The sequence below is a fragment of the Neolamprologus brichardi genome, chromosome 20 (assembly GCF_056152115.1).
Source record: "Neolamprologus brichardi isolate AB-2024 chromosome 20, ASM5615211v1, whole genome shotgun sequence".
NCBI lineage: Eukaryota > Metazoa > Chordata > Actinopteri > Cichliformes > Cichlidae > Neolamprologus > Neolamprologus brichardi.
Window position 1 is genome coordinate 10874503 of NC_142123.1, and position 27644 is coordinate 10902146.

Consider the following 27644-nt stretch of genomic DNA (forward strand, 5'->3'; position numbering starts at 1 on the left):
GGCATATGGATGATAAGAGCATTGCGTTGATTCGAGCTTCATTTAGAGGAAGCCATAAAAGGAGAATTTCCTCAAGTACCAGCTGAAGCTGCCGGTAAATGTGGTTAAACAATAAATCCAGGCGAAAGAGAAAGGTGCTGAATCACGGCCTCGAAGCAGTTTCCCCTAAATAGAAAAAGGAAGTCAAAATAAATACTTCTTAATAAGTTCTTGTTAGTTGGAAATAAACTTTTCTCTACATTTAAATTGATCATTTCCTATAAAGAAGCCTTTTATAAATGCCGCCCTCCAATAAAGCAGATTTGAACAGCCAATTTTCTTGTGACAGGCAGCAAAAGAAAACTAGCTTGTTGAAATTCAGCTAGGAAAGCACTAATTTCACACTCATCGCCTGTTTTATTTGCTCTGGAGTTCTAAAGCATATTTTCTTTAAGCCACTTCAACCATGAAACACTGGTGTTTTTCTGAGTAGTCTTTCCTGCCTTGCTTTTAGTCTGAGCAGGTTGGTGATCAGAATCGTGCTGTAAAGCTTTTACCAAATGAAATGACAAATGGAGTGAATAAGCATAGAAAGGTATGAGCTCGTCATTAGCACAGCCCATGATTCAGCAGCTTGTAGAACCACCTTTAGCAGCAATAAAAGTTAAAGTAATGATTTTCTGTAAGACTTTATCAAACTCTCACATCACTGTGGAGGATTTTTAGCCCACTCTCTTCTTTACAACATTGCTTCACTTCATTGAGATTTGCGGGCATTCGTTTATGTACAGCATAAATGTTCCACCCAAAGACGAGGTCTGGACTCTGACGGGTAATTGTAGCACGATGATTCTTTTCTTTTTCAGACAATCTGTAGCAGATTTGCTACAGTGGGATCATTCTCCTTTTGCATGACCCAGTTTGAGCAAAGCTTTAGCCGTCAGACAGATGGCGTCATATTTGACTTGAATACTTTGGTATACAGAGGAATTCATAGTTGACTCAAAGACTGCAAGGAGCCCAAGTCCTGTGGTTGCAAAACCCAGATTATCACCTCTCCACCACCATGGTTGACAGCTGGTGTGAGGTGTTTGTGCTCATGGGCTGTGTTTTTGTTAAACATAGCACTGTGCATTAAACATCTTCACTTTGGTCTCATATGTCCTGTTCCTGAAGTCTTGTGGTTTGCTAAGATACAGCTTTGCAAACCTAAACTACTGTACTGTGCACAGGAGACACGAGGCCTTCTCCCAGCAACCTTTTCATAGTTCCAAAGTTTTGCGCTAAACTTTAACATGTAACACATCAACTCAGGCCTGAAACGTAGCTCTCATGTCTTTGGTCGTGGTTTCTCTTAGAACTGCATCGTTTGACCTCAGTCTGAATTTGCTCAAACGTCCACTCTAAGACAGACTGGCACCTGTCCCGAATGTTTTTTCCACTTATAAATAATCCCAGTGTGGAATGTTGGAAGTTGGAGTTTTTGGAAGTAGCTACATATTCCTTCCCAACAGCAGTTGCTTCTTTCCTTTATGCAGAGATGCTCACACTTCTGGATAATTAGTAAATCAAATGCCTTTGATTAGCAGCACCTAGCTGCTACATTACCCTCTTCACTTCTTTGAAAGCAGCAAGTCCTTAGTTTTTCCACACACTGCTGCACTTTGGCTTATTTTTGTAAATAATTAAGCAGCAGACAGAGTCTGGCACGCACGCACGCACGCACACACGCGCACACGCACGCACGCACGCACGCACGCACGCACGCACGCACGCACGCACGCACGCACGCACGCACACACACACGCACACACACACACACACACACACACACACACACACACACACACACACACCTGAGACTGTATTTAAATGATATGAAGACCTTGGTAAAGACCCGATGATTTTTATAAAACTTACCGATATTTAAAATATGACGTGACTGTAGAATGAAAGATTCTCTCTCCTTTGAAGTAACAAACTAAAAGAACATAAAATCAAATGAAAACATTTAACTTTATATAGTGCCATCATAGATTTTTATTAAACTATGATAAATCATTTTGTTGCTCTGACAGATCATCGTGTCAGCCGTTGTAGTCTATACAGCAAAAAACAAGGCGTCTGGGTGGAGCCAGTGCAAGAAAAAGAGCAAAAGGGAAAAGCTTCCACTGAACGACACTACTCATTTCGGGTTTACTGCAATCAGAGGAACAGGGGGATGAAAAAACAAAAACTAACAAAACAAACAAACAAAAAAAAAACCTCCGAAATGCGCACACATTGAACTCATTTTCAAGTAAGTGTAAGATGACGAGCAGAGTGAAAATACCACGTTACTTCTGCAAAGCTCTGTGTGCGCTGGTACAACTCAGAGCCTGAAGTTAATCATTGGTAAAATTACACAGATTTACAAAAAAGTCAAGGTACAAAAAAAGCAAGAATGAATAAAAATCAAAAACTATACAATCTGAAACAAAAAACAAAACAAGATAAACACTGATGGCAAAAATTTAGTGCACACAAAAAAAAAAAAAAAAGCTGACGAACATCCACACAGCCTGAGGTTCAGCAGTTTCGCACTTTCAAGTACTGATGTTTCACCAAATCATAAACACAATCTGACCAATAGAGGCAAAAGAAAAATACAATAAAGAAAGAAAAAATTATCCCAGCGCAGGACGAAGAAAACAAACCAACAAGTCTCATTCATTGGACATAAATCACAGTTCATGAAGAGAAAAACAAAAACAGAAAAAGAGGAGGATTCACACGCCATCAGTGCTCGAATTCAAGGGACGAACAAGTGGTGCAGCATTTTCTTCACCCACAGACGTCCTGTGGGCCTTTACCGACATTCATGTAAAACAGAGCTTTTATTCACATAAGAGTCAACCATTTAAAGAAAGAAGGACTTGATTGTGCTTGGCTGTATCATAAATTGTGTTCATTTCAAAAATAACAAAATCACAAGCTGCACCTGTGGGAGTCCAGCTGTAAAGACGAACGGTGCCACTCAGTCACGCTTTTATTTTGATGCTTGAATAGGAAAAAAGTGGACTGAACATATTACCAAGGGTACGTTCCACCGGTCAGACATTCAGTAGTTTGTTGTTTTTTTTAAAAAGGGTTTTCGGGACATTGAGTGACTACGGTTTAAACCATCTAGGACAGACTTCCAACATTTCTACGCTTCTATTTGCACAGGATATTTTGGTGCTGCTTCTTGAGGCTAAAAGTAGCCAACAAGCTGCCGCACAGCCCTTTGCACAGCGTCTTCCTTATCACATCAGTGACGTCAGCTTACTCTCTCTGCTATCATCAAGCCTGGATTACGGCCATCTTCTAAATTACTTTTTGGAGACAAATCTATTCTTCAATCTCGGGGTGATTACAGTGGGCCAGATGGCCATCTGCCTCACTGTAATCGCCCCCCTTTCCCTTGTGACAATCTACCCCCTGACAGATGTTGAACAGCATCAGACCCACTGATTAACAAGGACGACCAGTCAAACTAAGCTGCGAGGCGGCAGTCGGCTGAGCACGACTCCGACCGTCCATTCAGGAATCCTTTCCACCCAGTTTTTTGTCAAATATGGACTTCAAATATCTAAGAATGATTTCTTACACCACAGCGCATCTTTATAAATATATATTTAAATAAACATCAAAACATAACCATTATACCAACATCAGTAAAAGAAAAAAAAAATGACTTCATGGACAGAACAGCCCTAGTTTTCATGAATGACTGTTCTTTAACTGGAGGTCATGTTCACGTTCATAGACAGTCGGGGCAGACGGGTTGTGTCCCGACAGCAAAAACAAATCACCTCCAAAATTGTCAAAGAACAGTGGATTGCATTTGCAGCTAGTGAGATTATATATAACTCCTTCACAATACAAAACTTTGATAATCAGTCATATCTAAATAAAATTTATTCACTTTCACAACTTAAAAAGACAACTTCATTAAAGATTCAAAGGAGGGAGGGAACTTGCTTGCCCGTCTTGTGACTCGGGTCATGAAGCAGGTTATGCAACTGCCCTTGCCATCACTCAGCGGCCACATTAATAACCACCACAGCTGGACAGTCAGAACACAGCAAAAACAGTCTTAGAATCCAATTTAGACGACAAGCAGCCAAGACTGAGAAAAATAACCGAGTGAGTTGGGCAGCGTGCAGACAAACTGATTAGTTTTGACCTCTTCCCTTAGTCCCACACAGCTACGTTCACTTGAGGCCAGGCCGGGCTCCACATTTAATATCTGTCACCCTAAGAGAAAACTGTTTTTCGCCTTCATGTAGACTTGCAGAGTAACAGTGGGTTTGGGTTGGCTAGATTACAGACACATCCTGTGACAAGGCACTTGTGCTGGTTAAGAAAGGGAGAAGCATTAGCACAGGAGGGAAGAAAAAGGGCAAGTGGAAGTGGGGGGCCTGAGTAAGGGCACTATGCTGTGGACTCCACAGAAGTCCAGACAGACAGAAGTCCAGCAGGACGGTGGCAGCAGACACATCAGCCCGCCACTTTCGGTCCGCGCCAAGATCCAGCGATGTGGAGTGTACCGAGTGTGGAGCCCCCCCCCCACCCTCCCAAGGGATTTTCAGGAGCTGAGAAAGTGAAAGAAACACAGACATGTAGACCAAGTACGGTTTGGATTTTACATTTCATGACTTGATGCTCAAATCAGATCGAAATTATAAAGTAAATATAATGACGCTGTTCTCAAGCATCACTGAAGTTATACAAAAATGTCCTCAGTCTTTCTGGCAGGGATCTTATTTACTCATTTATTATTAATTAGATTTTTATAACTCAGGACATTTCGATATTTAGGAATATATTGGTCCATCATGCTGCTCTTCAACATTCCCTGTTGAGTGCTGCACATCAAGCAGCAATAGGTGCAGGTTTAAGTGCACCCATTACTTACTTAATACTTTCTACATACAATCATATACGCCTCCAACCACACGCTCATAAACACTGATGCACAGCTAAAAATTTGAAACTACCCATGAAAATTAAATCTTTTCCATATTTGTATCAAAGTTTGAGCCAAGAGAGGCTGAGCAGACTGGTAGTTAGTCTTTTATGTTATGCATTTTAAAAAATATCTAATCCTCCAGAAACAACACGCTACATTAAATTAATGCATTTTAAATACATTCAACTGTAATCAATGCTGTATTCAGAATACGTTTTGTCCCTGTGACCCCAGAATCAAAGCCATGATTCATTCCCTGTAACACTGCTGGGTTCCTTGTCTTGGTGCTTATATTAGTCACCATGACAGAAAAGAATGACAGTGTGAGAACTGAGGTCGATTATAATTTGAAATTAAATTCAGTCTTTTGTTGCTCTAAAGGGAAAAAAAAAAAAAAAAAAAAAAAAAGGGAGCACTGGTATTCTTTAAAGCCAACTCAGCTGCTCCTGGCTAACCTATAATTTAAAACTGAAAAAAAAAAATATATAGGAAAAGTACCTTTCTGCTTACACACGGAAAATTAATTCAACACTGGAAGAAACAGAACTTTCCGCCATCAGCGGAAGAACACCTTGAGCTTTGATTTTAGGGGAAACATTTTCTGACACGTCAGGCTTAAGTTAGTTTTGTTTTTTCTACCCAAAGCTACATTTACAGTTAATGGAATCCAGCACGTGAAACCAGAAATGCTTGTGGTAGTTTTCTAAACTGACTAAGGCAGAAGGAAAAGGAAACAATGAAACAAACAATGTTGGGCTTTTTTGTTCCTAGCTTAAAGGATGGATCTCTGAGAAACATGGAAATAAAAATTGACACTTACAGAGAGGCAGACAGAAGAGGAGGTCCACGGCGCCGATTTTACCTCCTGGTATTACTGCTGAAAGATGTCTGAGGGCTTTTGAAGTTTATGTTCTCGTATACGCTTGATGAATCGTCGTTTGTCAGCCTAAAAGAAAATAATCACTGTGAAAATGAACCCACTGTCAAACCCTGCTTAAGTCCTATGATGACATTTTTTTAACACGTGTATGCCTGATGGACTTACACAGAAGAAGAGCGTGAGGAGGTCATGTTGTGCTTGGACCTCGAGTTGGTCATCTGGGGATATTTGATATTGGAATATTCCCTCTCTGTCATCTTATTCCTCTGAAAAGTGACAAAAAATAAATTAATCTGTCATCTACTGAAATTACTCAATCTCAAACTGTAACCACATTCAGCAGTGAAAGAACAAGTGGTAAACATGCCTAACCAGCTGACATGCTGATGATTTGCCTCTCAGCTCTAGTGTTTAAAACGTAACTGACAGACTTTATACAGCTTCATTGCTCCGTCAAAAATCTAATGTTTTAATACAGTAAAAAAAAAACTAATACAGCCAATTACCTGCTCCTCCTCCAGTCTCTTCTGCACTGTGTCTATGTACTGCTGCACAGCCATGTAGATGAACTTATACTGAGCCTCTGTTTGCACCATGCCTGATCTCTGCTGCCGTACCCTCTGGATGGTCTTTGGGACATCGATGTCGCAGTCGAGACCTAGAACACGCAGATCCAAATGTTAGCAGAACTGGAGTACAAAGATATATATTTTTATTAAAAAGTAAAGGATTCACAATCCAGAAAGTTTCATATCTGAGCCTCATACCTTGGCGGTTAATAATGTCGATAAGGATGTCAATGACGATAATTGTGCCAGTTCTGCCGATGCCTGCACTTTAACAAGAAGTTGTTTAAGGTTAAAACCATGTGTAGCTACAATACTTGAAGAAAAGCACCAGAATCCAGGTGAAAAACAGATATGAGAATATTTGAGCACACAAGTATAAGCTGAAGTTTCACTTGTTTTTATTTCCATTTATTGCTTTAGGGGAAAAAAAAAACAAAAACAAAACAATTTTCATCAACAATTCCACCATTAATCTCTGCTGATGTAGACCGTGAAGGCAACGGAAAATTGTGGCGCTTTCAAAGTAGTCAGCAGAAATCAGGCCCACTGTTTACAAATGCAGATAAGCTTAAAATGTGCTGACAAACTGCTAAATTGACTGCAAAACCAGAATATGGACTGTTGAGCTGCATGAAACCAAACCCCGCTCAAACTTGACTGGTAAACAGTGCTGAGACAACCAGAAGGCTTCTGCTATCTTGGTCCTTGCTTACAGACTGTGCATAAGCACATCTCTGTTTATAGAGGCGGATTTATCTGAAGCCAGCTGACCGCTGTGTTTAAGAGTCAGGTCAGTGTTGTCCTTGTGTTTACAGTACATGTTTGGATGGGTGTGTTAAAAGAAAGCTCATTTCAAAGGGATTCTGCTGATCTGGTGGCTGGACAGACTGCTGAAGTCCACTGTTCTTCCTCGTGTTCACAAAACCACTTTGAACTTGCTTTGTGACTAAGAAAGTAAAACAAAACTTGTAAAAGGAAACGATAAATAAATATGTAAACACAAACACAGCCAGCTTTAGTTTCAACTATGAAACTATATTTAAACTATGACCAACTCACATTAAGAGGCCAAAAGTGTATATGCCACTATACCAAGTGCAGACTTTAACCAGCAGGTAGGGTTCCCAGGTTCTTGGTATTAATGTCAAATTTTGACCATAACCACAAATGGATATTCATCAAACAAGCTGTTTTTGTTTTGTTTTTTGTTAGTTTCAGATTTCAGTTCCTGGTTACAAGGAATTAAACCTGATGCTGAACTAAAGGTTTCTGATTCTGGGACACTTTCCAGTTGTAAGGAGCAGTCATCAATATTTTTATAACTACTCTGAGTAAACTGTAGAAACCACCAGGAGTTCAGCACTTTCAAAAGTAGTCAAACCAGCTGCCCAATACCGACAGTGCTCTCACAGACAAGTCACTGAGATGCCAGTCGCACCATTTTGGTATCAACAGACTTTCATCTTTCAGTACATCACTGGCTGATGGGATGCCTGCATTTAAAAAAAAAACAAAAAAAAACAAAACAGCAGAGGCTTCTAACAAAGTGCTTCATGTATGTGTATGCAGAAGAACATAACTGTTATTGTCAGTGTGAGAAACCGATCTCTTTGTTGTTGTTTTTTATAATCCCAACCCAGAATTAGTGAAGTTGCATGAGCATCCTATAATAAAATAGTCCATTTTCTTCCTTGTCATACCTGCAGTGGACGACAATTGGCCCAGTGTGTGGAATGGTGCTCTGGGTGCGGTTGACCTCCTCTAGGAACCAGAGGACGCCTCCAGGCTCGTTGGGCACTCCATGGTCTGGCCAGCTCAGGTACTGATAGTGCCAGATGTACCTCACAGGCTCCTTCTATAAGTGACAAATATTATGAGGTGAAGTTACCAAAAAATGATTAAAAAAAACCCAAACAAACAAAAACAGAACTAGCTATTGGAAATTGAAAACCAAAGGATTCCTAAAACCTAAGACATTTCTTCTCCAAATCAGCCTGATGAGACTGGAAACTCACAATCAAATAACATCATAATTCTCAATAAACCAAAGTGTTGTTTGTGTTGTCACACCTTATCTGAATAGCCTACGTCTTGCTTCTGATCACGTTTCTTCTGAATAAAAACTGAACTGAAACATACAGACCTATTCTGGAAACTAACTGGAACTAGACTAAAATGAAAAGAAAAACTCAAATCAAAATTAAAATTTAACTCATTTAAAGAAGAGCTGTAATAAAAGTTAACAGGATATTCCATCTCTGTTGCTATAGTCCACCTAACATCCAGACTGTGTGTGTGTCCAAATGTCACCCCTGAAATATTCAGTGTTCCTCACTGATCAAAGCAACAGCCTCTAAGCTTTCATTAATAAACACAGAAAAAAAGAAAAGCAGGCACTCTGAACTTTTTGCTTATTATTGTATACACGCGCCAAACGCAGCATTAAAGATGTTTTATTTCTGCATTTAGCACAAGAAAACTGAGCATTGGATTGCGAATCTGTGAATCCACAAGTGCAAGCTTATAGTGTACAAACACAAGCATGTGCATGTGTGGTGTGAGATAATTTGTCCTCAGGTCAGTGGGTCGACTCCGACTGGGAATAGAGCGTTCCCTACCCGGTCCAGACGTGTCACCTCCAGCTTCCTCAGGATATGGTCTTGTGCTGGCCGCTCGTCCACATTCCTCACCAGCACTTTTCCAAACTCCTTAGAGGCATGAAGGTCTGGCCAGTAACGGAAACATTTGTTCTAAATCAGAGCAAAAAGTTGGATTTAGTTTTCCATCCAGCCTAAAAGGTGACTGGTTGGCAGCAAAGGGTAACATGGATGTAGTTCTTAATATTCAACTCAAAGCTTAGGTGGTTATGGTTTTAAGTCTGCAGAAAGTTTTAAACATAAGCACAAATCTTGCTGTAATTTTTTTTATTTTTTTGGTTTTAAATACGTTTGACGTATGAAAGGGTTTATAATGGTGCATGTAGCATCTATTTACATGATGTACTTGATATGTAAAGTACACAAAAATAGAAGAGCAAGTCGTGCCTGTGTGTGTAGATCTATGAATATTTTAAATCATGAAAGAATACCCAAGAGCCTGCTGCATTAACATCTTTTATCAGTCAAACTGATACTGAAAAGACAAAGTGTGCATTAAAAAAAAAATGCACTACAATGCTGGGAATGAAGCTTTTGATACTAAAAATTCCTGAAGCATGACTTTCCAACACTGTTTGATTTGCCCTCTCTAATGAAAAATACTGCTCTGACTGACGAGTATTAGACCATCGAAAGAACCCGCTCATCTCGAGCAGCTTTTCAATCAGCTTACATGTCATCTCAGCTATCTTTCTCCCCTCCCCCCTAAACTTAACACACACCATCATTGCTACTACATGACCGCACACCAATCTTAGAATCTACAGCCATCTAATAATGCTTTACATCTGAAAAAGCTGAACAAAAATGAGTGAGAGCAAACCACCAGTATTTCATATAGGGCAATGCATAAAATGTGAGCATTTTTAATTAAATCAGAAATATGTTTTTATGTTGATAGTTTTTCTCTTCCATCCACTGAAACGGGATAAAGAAAAAAGATAACAGAAAAAGACAAATTATATCAGAAAAAAGTAAGACATTTCCATTATGTCCATTAGCTTTCCTTTAGGTATTTTGTACATGGAACTAGAGTTTCACTGCCCCACAGACCCTCCGCTAAAATATAAAGCTGCATATTTGGGGGACGCTTGCTGCAAACTGCTCACCCGTCCTCGTTCCATCTCCTTGGTGGTCATGACAATTACATGCGAATTCTCCTGATACACCATCTTCCAGAAGTCAACGACCGTGTTTTGTAGACACCCTTGGGTGGCAATGAAGACTTTACCCTCCTCCACAAAACGTCCATCTTCATGCATACTCTATGGGTGTGAGCATGAATGATAATTATGCAGCTATGATCAAATGAAGACGAGAACCTAGCATGCTACCAGATAAATGTTCTCAAAAACCCAGGAATACTCATTATTATTACTACTACTATATTTTTTTATAATGCATTTGTTGATACACCGTCTTATCTAATGCTGAACACACTCACTCTGATATAGTTGGCATTGATGTAGTCTGAACCAGGAACATCAGGATCCATTTCCCTGATTTCAACACGTGTCGTGTCGACTGAAAACACAAAGTAAAAACTATTAGTACACAACAAAAAGTCTACAGCTTTGTGAGACCACACTAGATTTTGTCCCCTCCCCAAACATAACGTAAAGGCTGTGAGCCATCAAAGCAAAACTCTGCATGCTCTGCTTAGGCCTCTACGTTGTCTATTTGTGTCACTTTCCACAGGAAGTTGGAGAGGCAGGAAATGGCAGGCTGCTGTGTGACTCACAGGGGAGGATATTCTTGTATCTGTTTTTACTCTTGTTTTCTGGCTTTTGGCCTTCTTTCCGGGGATACAGCAGTTTACACTCCTGCTGCTGAAGTACCTGAAGATTGACAGCAAAACAAAGAGAGAAACAGAGTTGGGGGAAGTTTCGAACAAAAGGAACTCCACAATAATGGAACTGAAATTTACAAGGAAGAAAATTATATATTAGGTACTCTAGATTAAAGTTAACAGTGTAATGGGCTTTTACTACAGCAGGGGTCACTCTGGAGTGGAACAATAGGAAAACGGCAGCATTCACACTGCACAATGAAGAGGAAGCATTTCACCATACGAGTTATTATTAACAGCACAGTTCTTTATTTATACTTCCTATTAAAATTCATTTTAGATGCCGGCTCTGCTTTTGAAGAGTAGATATGTCAAGCAATTATATCAATCTTTATTTCCTTTGCAATGATAATTAAAACCAGGTGTGCCATGAATACAAATCCAGTTAGACTAGTTATTATTCTTGCATTGTTTTCCTAATTTCCTGATCCAAATAACCTACACGCCAAAAACCTATTTAATTCACTGGGAAGCCGAGTCTCACCACAAGCAGTTGTGCTAATAAATATGAGATAACTAGCTACTGCACCTCGACGTAATAGAAATGGTTCACATTATTGAATTGTCAGTTGCATAAAAACGACATAACAAGAGCATGCCACAAGATAAGATAAGCTTCATCCAGTTTCATTACTCAAAGTTTAAGACAGCTGAAATACTTTTAGACTTTCCATGACAGACAAAGAAATGAATAACTAAGAAAAAATAAGACCCACAGCTGTAAGTCTGCAAATCAACATATACTCAGGAATAAGCAGCCAAATGGGTACCATATATGAAATATGAATTAAAAAAATGAGGCTTCTTTCTTAAAACATACTACAGTGGTTAAAAGCTGGACTCACAGGCTACAGATGGCACTCAATACGGTAACATGAATCAGTTCCCCCAGTTACGTCAAGCCCATATGACTCAGCTCATCAGGTTATTAAATTGATTTAATAAGGCTAGGATAGAGGATATAAATTGAATGAGTGACTCTGGTAGTGAAAGTTTCAATGGTACAAACCTCGAATTCTTCCCAGAATCCTTGTTTGGGTTTCTCAGAATTGTCTGCTACTTTGTTGAGCTCTCGTACCCGGTTTTCAATGTTGGCAGCATTTATCCTCGTGGCATTAAAAGGCTGTCATTGCCGGGTTGGGACAAGATGATTAAAGATTTGAGCAGTTAACAGACCAGAAAAAAAAAGAAAGCTATTTTGACACAAACATTTTCACATCAACCTTAAAATTTGAATCCAACTGATGCCTTTAAAGCCTGGATGCTTTCATTTGTTAAAATGCTCCCATACCTGTTTGAGGTGTACTACAATGCCACTTTTTTCCACCATGGGGTTCTTTTTATAGTGCTCCACCAGGTCAGCCAGGGTGTCAAACCTCTCACCACCACCCACGTCGTACTTGCCGTCCTGCTGAAGATAAAAGTCGATAATTCAACAACTTCACAGCTGGCCCGAGGAGTTCTTTGAAAAAAATAAATAAATAAATAAATCATGACCTACTTAAAAATACAAACTGCCCAGGTTAAACTAGGATGAGTAGGCATTGTAAGCCACCAATCTGAAGCCACATAAACATTACGCAACATCCTCCTTACAAGATTCAGTACATCTTAGCAGGCCTGGAATTAAATATCTGACCTGGTAGTGTATCATCACATGGGTGACCTTGGTCTTGCGATCCACATTGTCATGTTTCTCCTCATTAGTGAGAACAGAGAGGACAAAGTCTCCCGGTTTACTCTGGCTCTCCCGTACCAGAAAGCTGCCGGCTTTGCCTTTTTCCGTGAGCAGTTTTTCTGCGTCTCGACCTGAGAGGTGCCCGTGGTACCACCTGGAGAAGAGTGGGAGAACTTGATGAGTCTGGAAACAATGATCAGTGGCAGACTGAAAACTTAAAAGATGGCATTATGTGAAATATGAGGCTTTCTCAAAAGTAAACCCTAGAACACCCCGAGAACCAGAAATCCTGACCATGTGTTTGACTACCAGGTTTTCATGGTACTAGACCATCTTTACTGCATTTATAACTACCATTCACATGTTTTCATTTAATTTAAACAAAACTAATTACTCTCCTTTTGCTATTACTATTATTAATTTATCTTTATTTTAAACTACTGCGCCTAAATTCTGCCCATTTTGGATATTTTGGGTGAATATCTGAAATTAATCGTGTGGACATCACACAATAAATACAAAGTTGAGAATGTTAAGACCTTTTCAAGAACACAATGCATGTTAATATTTTTGAGTTTTGGGGGGGTTTGAAACATTCATCAGGCTTTGTTTACCATCATTTTCTCCAATTAGTATAGAGACGGTAAAAGCAGTCTTTGGATGAATGTTGTTGTAAGGCAGAACAAGTCAAGGAAAGAAGAAAAAGAGAGAAAAAACACCCAAAAACCTGACCAACTGAGTGGGAGGACTAGTAATACGCTTCCTGTTTCAAAGGAAAAGTTCCATATTGTACCTTTGAGGCTTTAACATAATGCCTGTCTATACATGTATAGTGAGCGTAGACTCCTACTCAGGAGTGAGAGTGTCTCTTATATGACTGCCGCCTCACTCACTCACTTACTGATGTTAAGATGAAAAACTTGCATGTCTGCATTTTTTTTCTCCTGTGTGGTGAGCGAGAACACGCAGGAAGCTCTGACAAGAGATGCATGTAGAATGGAAAAAAACCACATAAACCAAAACCATACATCACAAGTCGTTCTAAAACCTAAAAAAGAAACTAGATATACATATTGCAATGTGCAGATGTGCTGAAAAAGGAGAGTAAATAGCCCCGCTCAGCACAAAACTGTATTAGATTATCATTTTTGTGCAAATTATTACAGAAATATGACTACCTAGCTTTCTAAAAAGCTTCCCGTAAGTGTGTGAGTGCATGCATGGATTCCTAGCATTAATGCACCAGATGCAGAGGTCTCCTGTTTCAAAGGAGGTGTGTAGGTGTGACGAAGTGCAAAGCTGCATCCAACCTGTGTACACGCTCTGAAGGATGTGCATATCTGGTGAGTATCAACAAAAAAAACCAAACAAACAGCAGTACCGCCCACTTAGTTTGTTCAAAGATTTGTAACATTTAAACATGTGACTGAAGTGCAATTGCATAATGTTGACGTGTGTACAGAGTAGTGCATTAGCTCGACATATTGCATGTGTAAACATGTTTGTACACTTTTGTGTACATAATGAGTTAATGGCCGATTTGAGGCCAAATTATAATTGACATCATTATACCGAGTCACTTAATGTCACCTGATATTTGCCATGTTGTTTTTTGTTTGTTTTAAAAAATATATTTAGCACCCCGTTTGAGACTCTGTTTTTGCTTTGAAATAATTTATTGCCACATATATTAGCAATTAATGAAAAACACATCCTTGTAGCAATGAATGAAAAGGGTTGTTTTGAAGCCATGATATCTGAATTTAGTTATGACTACATTTCATATATTTACAATATACTAATCTTTAAATATTTAGCTAGATAAGATGTTAAATCTTTTTATTTCTACTCATTCACTGTACCACACTGCCAGCTTTCTTATCCAACTTGTAAATTTTACACTGAAAAGTAGATCTCAAAAACATAACACTTAACAAATAATATAACAATCCTGACTCTAAAAGATTGTTTTGCCCACAGTGTTTTTTCCCCCCTACAGACTGACATAGACCTCTACCACTGCACTGGTGGTTCTCAGGTGGTTTAACTGCTTCTCCTGACAGGATGAGATGCAGTAGTGTAACACCCTGAAGCAATAACAGTAAGAGTTAACCGTTTGTGGCCAGGAATAAACCTTCATATAGTTATAAGTCTTAATAAAAGTAATCAGGCTGACCTCAGAAGTTTCTCTCTCTTCTCTCACAGTGTTAGCTCTGTACAGATATTATTTATCTGCATGTGTGGGCATTCTACATGTACAATGACAATAAAGGGCTATTTCATTCTTTTTTGGCACTGGCACCTCTCAGATGTGGGGTCCTTGCAGTTGAGCGGATATTTAAGCTCAATGACGTCACCATTCCTCTCGCGCAGGAGGTCCTGTTGTTCAGTGTAATACTGCACCAGCTCGGCCAGTGTGGCGAACTTCTCGCCTCCATACAGGTCATAGTAGTCACCAGTGTTCTGGATCTTAATGTGGGTCACCTCATCTTTACGCCTGACGGGAGAAAAAAGAAAAGAAAGAGGAAATTCAGTCAATTATTATTTATTTATCATGAATGTAAACAGCAGTAGACTCACTCCAAAGGAGTATTTTTTTCTCTGTGGAATTTTCCCTTTTCACTGGTTCCCCTGCAGACATGTAGGCACCAAACACATAAACAGCCACCTACACAAATACAGAGTATATGCTCATCGGGAAAAGGACGGGGGAAGTAAGAAAGAGAAAAAAAACCCTCCCCCAAGCATTAATGCATATAAATTATAAATTGTCCAGCTTATCAAGTAAGCCGTTCCTATTTTAAGATCTAAAGACTGCAATCATTTCACCTGTCTCCTTTATTTTCCTGCACTTATCTACCAATTGTATCACTTACCAAACTGGGGCTTTTCCAAGCTTAAACACATTGTTTTATATAACAAAAGCTTTTAAATGACAAATATACCATTCAATAAGCAGTTTTGATAAGCTATGTCAAGATAATTAAGACTAGGAACACCACAAAGCTGCAAATAACTGATGCATTTAATCTCAAATCAAACATTTTTGACTTTGATAAGACAAATCTTCTCAGCAAGCATGATCTTTTTTTTTTGGGGGGGGGGGGGGGGGGGGGGGGTTGGTTAAATCCTATAGTTTTCATATCCATTTGGAGGAAGGCTGTACTGTGATTGCAGAACGAAACGCATGCAGCTGGCAAGTTTAAAGACTGATAAGCCACAAAACATTTGGTACCACTTTGCATATTCAAAGTCCTCTGGCTGGTTTGAATAGGTACATATGAATGTGAATGCACATTGACTCACACAGACACATATGCTGTACTGATCTATAATACATCTTCCTGAAAGCAAGTGAAGAAGAAATTAAAAAAAAAAAAAACCCTCAGCTGATAAATGTACTTTGTAGATGGCAAATGGTAAAGCAGATTTACATAGCAGTGATTCAGTCCAACAGTTTTTCCCAAGAGAGAAACAAAACATTTTGTAAACATATTAAGTAGGACAACACACACACATGCACGCACGCACACACACACACACACACACACGCTCAAAACGCCCCCCCCACCAGATTTAGGGACCACAGGGGAGTTAGTCAGGCAGTACAGACCATCTATCTAATCTGCAGGTCGAGATGCAACAGTCTCCTCTCTTTCAAAATGATTATCAGTTAATGGTCATATCAAATAGCACAAAGCCCATTTCCCTCCATCACTTTTTTGTTGTGCTAATGAATTTTACATTCCTTTTTTCTTTCTTTCCATCCTCCCACTCAGCATATCATTAATCCTATCCTCCATTCTTGTATTTATCTGTCCCATAATCTATCCTTCCCTCCACTCCCCTCTCTCAGTGTGTCCTGGTAATTGCTTCATGGCTCTATTAGTGGCTATTGGCAGGATGCCACAGGTCTATAGCTGCGTTACAGGCCCCTCCTCAACTCTCCGGCCAAAGCCTCCTGTTCTCTAAGAGTTTAACACCATTAACTCTGGAATGAGGCAAACACATCCTAACACATTTTCATTCTCTTCTCTCAAAATCTGACACCGTTTAAGAAATCCATATAGGTCATAAATGCTTTGGTCATTTCAGTGATCAGGACAGAATTGGTTTTGTTTGTTTCTGGATCACTCCAGTCTGTTCCAGTACACATTAACCAACACTGTCACCATTCTGACAGGAGTACATGCATAATTACAGTTGCTGGCATTCACAACCATAACATTTATTGCCATTAAGTAGTAACTCTGAGCCCCTGACAAATACAGCATGAATTATTAGGTACATCAGCAAATGTGCAAATTATGTCAGGTCGCATCCTGATGCAGAAGAACAAATAAGAAATAAAGAAATTTGATTAAAACTTCCAAAACACATCGGGTGGTTAACAATCCAGCAGTAGAAGACAGCAGTTACGTGCAAAGCTAGCAAGCTGGTGCCCATATCCTCAACGCATCATGCACAGCTACTCTAAAGACAGTCTCCTACTGCTGCTGAACACATGCGATCCACTCCAACAACTGAAAACTGTTTTTAATCTTCATTTTATCAGGTTCATTTACATGTAAAGAAATTAGACGATTATTTATTTTAAAAATATTTAAAAACAAAAACAAGCATGCAGGAAAATCAAAATGAAAAGTCAAGGAGAATTAAATCAACTAAATGTTTATTATCCAATTTAAATGCTAAATCAGTGTTAGTGTGCATTACTGTGCCACTGGACAGCTGTATTACAGAACATGCTACATGTTGATGCTGACTGAACATATTTAAAGGCTGTTTATATATGAATTATATATAAATAACAACATGTCCTACCTGTGACCTGGAAATGCATCTTACTGAACAATCCATTTGATACATCACCTGTGATGTATACAAGAGGTGTGACAGATGGACTCTAAATAGAAAAGGATTGCTCAGTAAAGGCTGTATAAGTCATTTAAAATGATCCACTGCGATTTTAATGCCTGTACGTTTCAGCTTTATGGTAAAAATGGTAAAAGATTCAATGCCATTAGAGTCTCACAGTGTGTTGCACTTCAAATTAACTTCAACACTGTTAAGCTTATGTGACGGATCATGAAATCCAGCAGCAAGTTGCAACAAAACAATGGAAGGTTGAAGTAGCCATGTCACATAATTCAAAGCAACGTCAGTTAAAAAGAACAGATCAGAAGCATCGATTTCTCATCGTGTTAAATGCTCTACTCCTGCTTTCTCGTGTCTCGGACGGAAGGTGAGGAGAGCAATGTAAAAATGCAAAAAGAGGGGATAGCATACATGGGAGTACACTAACGCAGCGGTCCCCAACCTTTTTTGCGCCACGGACCGGTTTATGCCCGACAATATTTTCACGGACCGGCCTTTAAGGTGTCGCGGATAAATACAACAAAATAAAACTAGTACCGGTACCGAAAAAAAATAAGATTTATTCATAACACAAGTGAAAAGACCCAGGAAAACAGAGTTAACGGTAAAAACGATAACAAAATAACGCTGAAAAACAATAAAAACCCTGAAAACCATACATTTCACACCTGAGCCTCAACTCTCGCGGCCCGGTACCAAACGACTCACGGACCGGTACCGGTTCGAGGGTTGGGGACCGCTGCACTAATGCACCTCAATTTCAATGAGTGATTTTTGCTATTTTTTTCCACTGACCTAATAACCTAACATCAAATATAAAACGGGCAGTAACACAACTCATTTTGTTTATTTGTTTTGGTTTTTAAGCTCAGAGTGCAAACTAAACTAGGAAAGAAGGATTAAAAACAGTTGTAACAACAACAAAAACACAACGCTATGCATGATCCAAGCTCCAGAGCAGCAAACATTACTGACCAATTTACCAAATTATCACAAAAATACAGAATATTTAGCTTTTAGTCAGATGACAAAATACATAACCTTTACAATCTTTAACTGCACTGATTCAGCATATATACACACACATAGTGAATCACAGTAAAATTTAGTAAGTTTGATTTAAAGCTTGATTAAAATTGCATTTAAGCTGCACCAGAATCCCCCTTTGCTGAAAACACAGACAGAGCATGCAACATGACAGTGCCCTTAATTATGCTATGCGCCGGTTTACATGGAGGGAACCAAGTGAAAGCACAAAGACACATGATTTGCACTTCCTCTACATCTGATCACCACATTGTTAAACTACAGCTTATTAACAACCAGAGCTGCAACCAGATCACATCTGTGCAGTATTAGTCTCCATATTCTAGCCACACCACTGCATAAAAGTGAAGGGTTGTTTTTTTTGTTTTTGTTTTTAAATATAAATGATATATAAATCAATTTTTCTAAACTAATAGGACAAGATGAAGTCCACAAAACACAGACAACTGAGAAATGGACTACTTAAAAACCACATACTTATCCATCTGCAAAGCCTAGGACATAAATTATTGCTTGTTTGCCCTAAAGCTATTCCAAGCAATATTTTTTGCACTAATAGATCCTGACACCTCTGAGAAATCTCTTTTAAAGTACACTTATCAACCTGAAGTTGATACAGTTTTGGCCTCTACTTCAGTTCCTCTTTATGTGTTTTTCAGTACAACTACACCCTATTAACCTGACTTGTAAAACAAAAGAAAAGAAAAGAAAAAAAAAAAAAAAAAAAAGACAAAAACAAATATGTTCCAAAAGAATTTCAGTATTTAAGCATCTTCTACATCTCGAGACTGTCCCAACAGAGAAAAAAAACAAAACCCACCATAGCAGAGTGACTTCTAACAACTGAGAAACCTGCCTGTCAGCCTACATTTTCATAAGCAGGAAAAGATATCCAAGCTCAAAGACAACTGCTAATATTTGAGCATATGGACAATCATTTCTACTACTGGCAGTTCATAACAGCTATCATTGGGCTAAACAATAGCTGTACTTCCACTGCAATTAGGAAGGTGAAGAAGGAGCTGAGGAAGTAAGCATCAATAATTCACGAGCAGACAGCATCCTTGTGGTATTGTATATGGAAATGCTAAAAACGGCTCCGACAGCAGTCTCGGCTGTAGCGTCACTCTCTGTGCTGACCTGCATGTCTTTTTCAAACTTTTAAGTCTCTACTATTAACGAAGGGTGTTAAACCAGGCAATCTCATGAAGTGAGAAAGAACATTCATACAGAGACATGCTGAAAAGATCGTTTTCCCTATGCTGACTAAATATAGTGTGAATATTTTTCTTCTGCAAATGCAGTTAAAACTCACAGATTGGTATCCACAACAATAAATGGTGAAATGCTACTTGAACTTGACTATAAATAGCATGGATGCAGTGGAAACACATCTGAGTAAACCCAGGCTAGAATTACATAACACAGAGGCTTGAAGAAAATCCAGTCGCTCTCTGTGGTAATCTGCCCTGCAAAAATTCTCTCTTAAGATTGCCCTTAAAATTTCTCCTTGAGTTCTTTAGAGGCTATAAAGAGCATGAAAAATGATGGAGAAAACTTGACCAGACTTTTCTCCTTATAAAGTTTGCCTCGTATATAAATTAAGGCATAACTTTTTCCATCGCAAACTTTCCCCATCTTTGAATTTTCTGAAACTCTGAGCTGATTACATTTTCAAAACCCTCAAAGAGCTCTTATTAGCGTTTTAGACTTCAGAGAAGCGGCTATGTCCGACCCCCTCCTTATGTTCACCTCGTGGAGCAGAGTAGATGGGAGAAATGAGGAGATGATGTTCGGAGGGAAAGATAAGCAGGGAGGCAGGGATGGACCTCAATATTCATATAGTTATAGATGCCAAGACTGACTATTACGATAATCAGACATGAGTCATTATGGCCTTTCCAGGCAGCTACATTTGGTTCTCTCTGGGGGGGGTTTTGTGCGATTCATCTAAAAATTAGCACAAGCTTGCAGTCATATTTTTGTAATAAACACAAAAAATAAACCTTTATTCCCATTTCCAATATTTTCTGCATTATTTAAAAATGTTTTTATGTTTTAGAGGAACTTCAAGTGAAACAATTCACTCAATTTCATACTTTGTTTTGTGTATTGCATTCAACATATAGTATAGTGAGATCAGTAGGTGGCAAACAAGCAGCTTTTTTTTCCCTTTAAATTGTCAAGTGTTTTTATTGTGAAGTTACACAGACTCTTCCTTGCCCTTAGTTCAAAGTGACCTACCTTCCGTAGCAGGTGGTGAGGCTCTGCAGCTTGGCCACTTGACCTCTTTGTGCATACATCTGTGTTTAAGTCTGTCAAGATCACAAGCTGCGGCTACAACTTACTCCACCGACCATCCTGTGTGTGACATTTACTACAACCTCACCACAAACACAAACCACAGGCAGCGAAGGTCAAAGCCTTAATAGGCCCCTCACTCTTTAACATCTTTTAAAAGCCACTGCCTGTCTAACTACCCCGTTTCCCTTTCATCTGTTTTTCTACATTTCATTCTCCCTCTTACTGACTCACACACTCTCCCTTGCCTAATGTCACTATGCCAGCTACAGTCACAGTAACAAATGCGTCTGGGCTTTCTTCCAAGAGCTTGGCCGACTGATCCATCTCTTAAAAGCTTCCGTTGCCAAGGAAGAGCCACTCTTCAAACTCTCTCTTCTTCTGTCTCAGTTTGTTTCCTGCTCTCCGTAATCACCACAGCATGTAGTGCACAGTCTATTTACCAGAATCTCCACACCACACACACTACACTACACACAGTGGCTCTTAAAGAGATTAAGAGAAATAAGGCGTGAGTGACAAGTTTGAGTGAACACTTTTCTGTGCTTGTCTAACTCACTTTAGTTTAAGCCTGCTGTCCAAAATTAAGATTTTCTGGTTGTGTAGTGTCAAAATTGACAAAAATCACACCATGGAAAGTGTTATCCAACATGTTCTTAGAAACACTTGCGCAAAACAACTCCCGTTTGATACAATTTCTCTATCCACAGGCGAAATGTGGAGTCTCTTGCTGAGACACCAGTTTCTGAGACTCTTCTCAGAAAAGCCTCGTCTCTCCTGAGAATTTAACGTCCTACATTTTTCAGACCAGTGCAGTGTTACGCCTCATTCTCAGGCTGAAAACTGACCAGACCAATTCTCACTGAACTGAGCACCTTACCTTTGCACTCCTGAGGTTTGTTTGTGTAATTTTTGATCATGTGGTCACTCAGGCTTAGTTATTTTTAGACATGGCTAGATTGCCTTTAAATCACTGTGCATTTCCTCACTAGCCCCTGTCAAACACCATAATCAGTGTTTTCCATAGATAATCACTTGCCTCTCTAATCAACCAAGTAGCTTGTCCATATGAGAGGCGACCCATGCATTTGAGGATTTAACTTGGTACTGTTGAGAACACTGAGGTTAAGTGGGGAGCACAGATGCGTTTACCTGACAGAGAGGGTAAAATCCCCCGGGTTGCTCTTGCTCGGCCGGGCCAGAAAACTGCCGTGGACTCCCCGGGTCAACAGGAGCTGCTCTGCCTCGATTCCGGTAATGTTGGGGTGAAACCACCTAAATATTTGTGCACAAAGAAATGGCAAAAAACAAATGACTAATCAGTGCATATATAACTGCCATACATATTCGAGTATTTTACATCAAAAACGTTGATGGACTTGCAGTGCTTTACCTCCATTGGTGTACAGACCTGTTATATAGAGTGGTCATAATGGACGTACTGTAAAACTGGCTTTTGCCTACAACAGTTTATACAACACTGTACAAAAACTCTATTGATTAATTCAGCTATGTTTTATATAATTGCTTTCTGCTATCACGACACTGGTGGACTAGCATACAGTGTGCCTTATTTAAAAAGTACACGTTCTTCCTTGATGAGTCAATGAATACATACAAACTGTATGTCCTGTTCTGGTTTGAAAAGGAAGGACACCAAAGTTTACAGTTCTGCAAAGCCAAAGCTAATAATTGCATGTACTTCCTCTCTTGCCAAACATGACAGGCAAATATTTATCCCGACCATTTCTCAGGTACAGTTAGAAGAAAAATAATCATGAACAGTTTGGGTTCACCATGATTGCAGAATTGATTTCTAACAGGAATACAACATGTAGTGTGGGCTTCACTTAGGTGGCAATCTGGAAATAGTTTGGCTGAACACAAATATACATTTCATGCTTCTTGAACTCACTGTGTAATCAGTCAGTGAGCACACTGGAAAAAAGTAAACTCTTGAATTTAGTGACTCAAAAAAACCCCACTAATAACAGCCACCACCATCAGATGTTTCCTGTTGTTGCTTTTGAAACCATTTCTGGAATATTTTTGATTAAACATGTTTCTTCAGCTTATGTCACATCATGTGAACTGAGTTATGTTCAAGCTTAAGAGTCCAAACATTTTCTTCTTTTATAACCAATGTGTACTAAAAAAAAAAAAAAAAAACCTTTTACGGTTTAATTACTAGTTCTGTTGCTGATTACAAGGCCCTGAAGTATCCTCAAATTCCTCAAAGCATGATGCTTCCTCCATCATGCTTTGCATTTAGGATGAGATTTAAGTGTTAATGTGTAGCATAACTTCAACTCTCTCATCTGTTCATGGAACACATCCAAGAAAGGTATGAAATAATCCAGTTTATTTCTAGAGGTGAGATTTCCTTTGTAGGTTTTGTCTATCAAACATTTCTTATTCTGATATCGTACTGAATATTCTCCACTTGTAGACAGTTTGCCTTTTTCTTAGTGATTAATACGTGGGTTGTTAGAAATGCATTTGCAGCCTTTTGCAGTTGTGCATTTCAATAACGCTTCATCTAATACCTGTGAAAGTTGTGATCGATGCACCAAACCTTTTTGTTAAGGAAAGCAGACTTTATAAACAAATGAAAAATACGACTCCTTGTGTGTCATTAGTATTAAAGAGGCAGTGAGAAGGTAGTGCCGTAATGTCCCAGTGAATGGCTGTAGATCAGCTGTGTGGATTTAAAGCCCATGTTTAAGCAGGGATCATTGGGTTAAACCTCTCCAACTACTGTGTGCCATTGCTGGCTAATCCAACGCACCACTAGCCATCCAGGACTGCATTATTGTATCAAAGTACAGAGAGCTGACAAAACTGACATGAAATAGAATAAATAAACAGTATTTTGTGGTCCATCATGGGTGACACAAAAAATTGCAGTGGTTCAGTGACATAATCGCTTTTATAAACAGGCTCCAAAAACCGTGCAGTTTTCAGAAATGTCAACACATTTGGCAAGAGCGTAAAAGCTCTCCAAACCTCACTGATAACAACGTCATTCTCTTCCTATAATACATGAAATTCATTTCTTGGCCCACAAACTACTAATACATGATCAGAGGTTGAGCAACGAAAACTGGCACACAGGTACAATCTCATCTGGATTAGATATTTTTAAAAAAACTTTCCAAAATGAGTATGAATCCTAAAATAAAAAGGCATTTCACAAAAGCATCACATGACTTCAGGTAGCCAAGATTTTGAAAATTATTGAAAAATGGTGATATCTATCACATCTTTGTCAATATATATTAATCTCTGCACTGTAGTTCAAGTCCCAGCAGACAATCTTTCAGTGCTATGTTGTCAAAGGAGACATTCAAGAGTCAAGTCCTCCAAGAGAAACAACAGTGTCAAAACAGAGACTTTGTTACTTAAAATAAAGTGAAACAGATTTATACACATGAATAAATTACTATTATTGTGCACATGATCTAGCACTTGGCAACAGTATAACCAAGACTTCCGGGCGCGACACCAAAGGTTGTATATTAATACTTTGAAAACCAAGTGCTCTTCACTCCCACTGCACACAGAGAATATGAATTGGACAATCGTTTAACTGCATTATTCCTGAGAAGATAATATCTAAAAGCTTTAACAGCGGGCGAGCATTTAGGCGTTGCCGTTTTTGTACACTGTATGACACAAACCCATGACAGTAGGATAAAAATAAAACTCATGTGTCAGCTCAGCAGATCTTGTGTCACCTGAGAGCAAATGCACATGAGAATACTTTTGTGGTCACTGCTATTGCAGGGTCTGAATCTCAGCTCTAGTTATGCGACGCAGTGCTTTCTATTATTTTCCTTAATAACTTGAAACCACGGTAACAAGGATAAGTAAGCCTGCTCTTGTGGCTTTAGGCTTTACTAACTTGAGGAGGGAAAAAAAAGCATCAAATTTAATACATTTTAAAAGGATGAAATTCCTTTTATACACAGTCTTAGATATTGATTTTTATTTAAGTCACGAAGTGAAACTGACAGCATCTACACCACAGAGTAGCCTGACCTGCTTTGACAGTGGAGAAACATGAGAAGAGTGTGGGAGAGACAGGTGGGGTGAAAAGCAGACAATACAGATGCAGGGGTAATGATGCCAAATGTAAGGGCATGATAAATGACAGAAACTAACAACCTTGTTGTTGTTGTTGTTGTTATTGTTGTGTGTGTGTGTGTGTGTGTGTGTGTGTGTGTGTGTGTGTGTGTGTGTGTGTGTGTGTGTGTGTGTGTGTGTTGGGCGGGGTCTTCAATGTAAACAGACCAGTATGACATAAAAACCTAAAATGTGGTTCATCTGAATTCATGTGAACAGAGACTCATGTCCAGTGAAAATGAGACCCTCAGCCAAGACCTGAACCTGACCACTTGCAGCTAACAGACCACACCAGCCATCTGACAGACATCTGACCCAGACTAAACCTGGCCTCCCTCTTTAACTTCACCAGGGGGCAAAGCAGCACTACAACACTTTCATGCTAGCAGACAGATCATAGGGGAGACTTTACAACTAACTTGGAAATGTTTACATGAGGATTTGTCATAAATACGTACAAGAGTACAGGGTGAACTGGACAAGGCATTCCTTGTAGCATTAAATATCTGTGCAAGCCTATTGGGGATATTAAACATGGACAGACAGGAAATGACTCAAAGGCAGTGGGAGACTGATAAAAGTAATATCTGAAATACTTAACGTAGCACATTCATCTGGCCGAGTATTTTGTCTCCAGATAGCAAAAATATATATAAGTGACATGACAACTGGTTGTGTGTGAAGACAGCCAAAAACAGGAAAACTATTACGGGCAACACAATAACGAGATTCCCTTTTAAATATAATCAAACTTTCAGGCTAAAAGAGCCTATTGAAGAATTGTTGTTTAAGGTTCATTTTCATTTTTGCCTTTCTCCACACATGTTTGTCATTTACTGTTCAATTCAACAAAAAGTTGTTAGAACAAAACCTCAAAAACACGGCCTAATTAACCAAGTTTTTTAATGTTTTTGGTACTGATGATAAAACACAACACTGAACTGTTATGGTTGAAATTAGTCCAATAGATTCTTTTTTAAAACTTTAAATATATAAATAACAATATAAAAACTAACTATATACAGTTCTCTGTGAATTATTTAGGCAACTATAGTAAACATACTTTCAGAATCAATGCAATGACCCATTTATATGGATTAAATGTTACACGCAGGAAAGACAGCTAAGGTTAAGACAGCACCCAGTCTCGAGATTGATCGACTCTTTCCAGCATCTTTGAGAACACGTCAGGGGACCTCACTACACATATAGTATTTTCCACACAAATATTACTTGGGAAGGCTGTGCAAGTATGTATGGTGACTTATTTTAGGATTTTATTATTTTTATTTCTTTGGCCATCTAAGAATACAATGGATTATTTGGATAATTCCCCCCACCCCCACTCTTGTTTTGAATATTCAGCTGCCCCTCTAGTGAGTCTCTCATCCTACTGTTAGTCTCCAGCTTCACCATACTGAACTACAGCTGGTGACAACAGCCTTTATACTTCCCTGGGAATCCGCTTAGAGAGCAATGCTAACCAGCAACTGCAGCAGGCTGAGAATTGGTTTATATATTGCTACAGAGGCTGTAGAGCAGAACAAGAACGACAGTGGCCTGTTGGAGTCCAAGTTGCTGGAGCTGGAGGCCATCAAATGTAATGTAAAGTAAATGTAAGTGTGACTCACTTGACAGCTAAATATTTTTAATAATAACTTCAGAAAGTGCAGGAGTAAATATTTCATCTGTAATTCAAGCTTTCATTATTTTGTTGCAAATTAGATTCCTTTAATTTAAAAAAAAACAAAAAAAAAACAAAAAAAAAGCCTGTGGTTTTTGAGTGCGCTGGTAATTTTGCTTTTGCCATGAGAGTAAATTATTTGCAAGAGCATTTAACAAAACATTTTTGTATCATATCACGTTATTTATTTAGGAATGGGAATAGTTACAAGCAGAGCCGGCCAGTGCCTTTAGGTTACTAGAACGAGGAGTCAATAACAGGTCATGGGTGTCAGGTGGTGGACAGATTTGTGGTATTGTTTTTAATCCTATGCAGATTTATAATGAAAATAAAATCAGTGGGACACAAATACCTTATGTCATTAATCCATTTCTAATCCATCAGAGCATGTCTGCAACTCCACAAGTTATCACAACAATAGAAATGGGCTGGACCAAATATCGCTGACAACAGAAGCAATTACAGCACACTGTTCACTGTGCCAGGTTTACAGAGGCAAGAGTTCACCTCCCCCTCCGTGCTAATACAAAAAAAAAAAAAAAAAAAAAAAAAAAAACCAAACCTAAAAACAATACAAAAACCCAAGACACAAACAATTCAACAACATTTGTAACAACTAGAGTGTACTTCTAACCTCTTAACTTGACATTGACACATTGCATCAGTTATGTCAAGGCAATATTGCATTTGTATGCACACATTAAAAAAAAAAAAGTTATTAACTGCCAGGTCTCCACATGCTTTCAAGTTTCCATGTTATACTTAAATTCTTTCTTCAATGTATTTAATTAATAAAAACTATAGATATAAAGGCATTATTAAAAGGAAGAGGATGTGCTATAGCAGGGTTAGGGACATTCCTATTGAAAACAAAAAATAAATAATACAAGACAAGCTGAATGGGATCATTTCTGCCCTACCTCACCATTGTGGTCGAAGCTTGCCACAGCCCCTTGCTTCAGCAGCCTCAGAGCTTAGTAATCCAGCACTGGGCACTGTTACAC

The 27644-nt window shown here is 38.9% G+C and overlaps 1 protein-coding gene across 1 annotated transcript; it reads right to left on the bottom strand.

Moving 5' to 3' along the window:
• Window positions 1-1950: 1950 nt before the first annotated feature.
• Window positions 1951-27644, bottom strand: ptpn11b (protein tyrosine phosphatase non-receptor type 11b). The gene is made up of 16 exons (XM_035905674.2): window positions 27561-27644; window positions 21984-22106; window positions 14908-15102; window positions 12567-12759; window positions 12219-12338; window positions 11937-12050; window positions 10820-10916; window positions 10523-10602; window positions 10188-10343; window positions 9040-9171; window positions 8122-8276; window positions 6620-6687; window positions 6359-6510; window positions 6018-6118; window positions 5793-5918; window positions 1951-4595 (listed from the first exon to the last, which is right to left on the bottom strand). The coding sequence occupies exons 1-15, from the start codon at window positions 27566-27568 to the stop codon at window positions 5831-5833; spliced, it is 1782 nt and encodes a 593-aa protein (XP_035761567.1). The 5' UTR covers window positions 27569-27644; the 3' UTR covers window positions 1951-4595; window positions 5793-5830.

Excerpts from the sequence above, each read along its gene's own strand:
- ptpn11b (XM_035905674.2), bottom strand. Across the intron at positions 12,339-12,566 it reads ATGTGATGATACACTACCAG|CAGGACGGCAAGTACGACGT; the intron begins GTCAGATATTTA and ends TTTTATCTTCAG. Across the intron at positions 10,603-10,819 it reads ATACAAGAATATCCTCCCCT|TCGACACGACACGTGTTGAA; the intron begins GTGAGTCACACA and ends TTGTGTTTTCAG.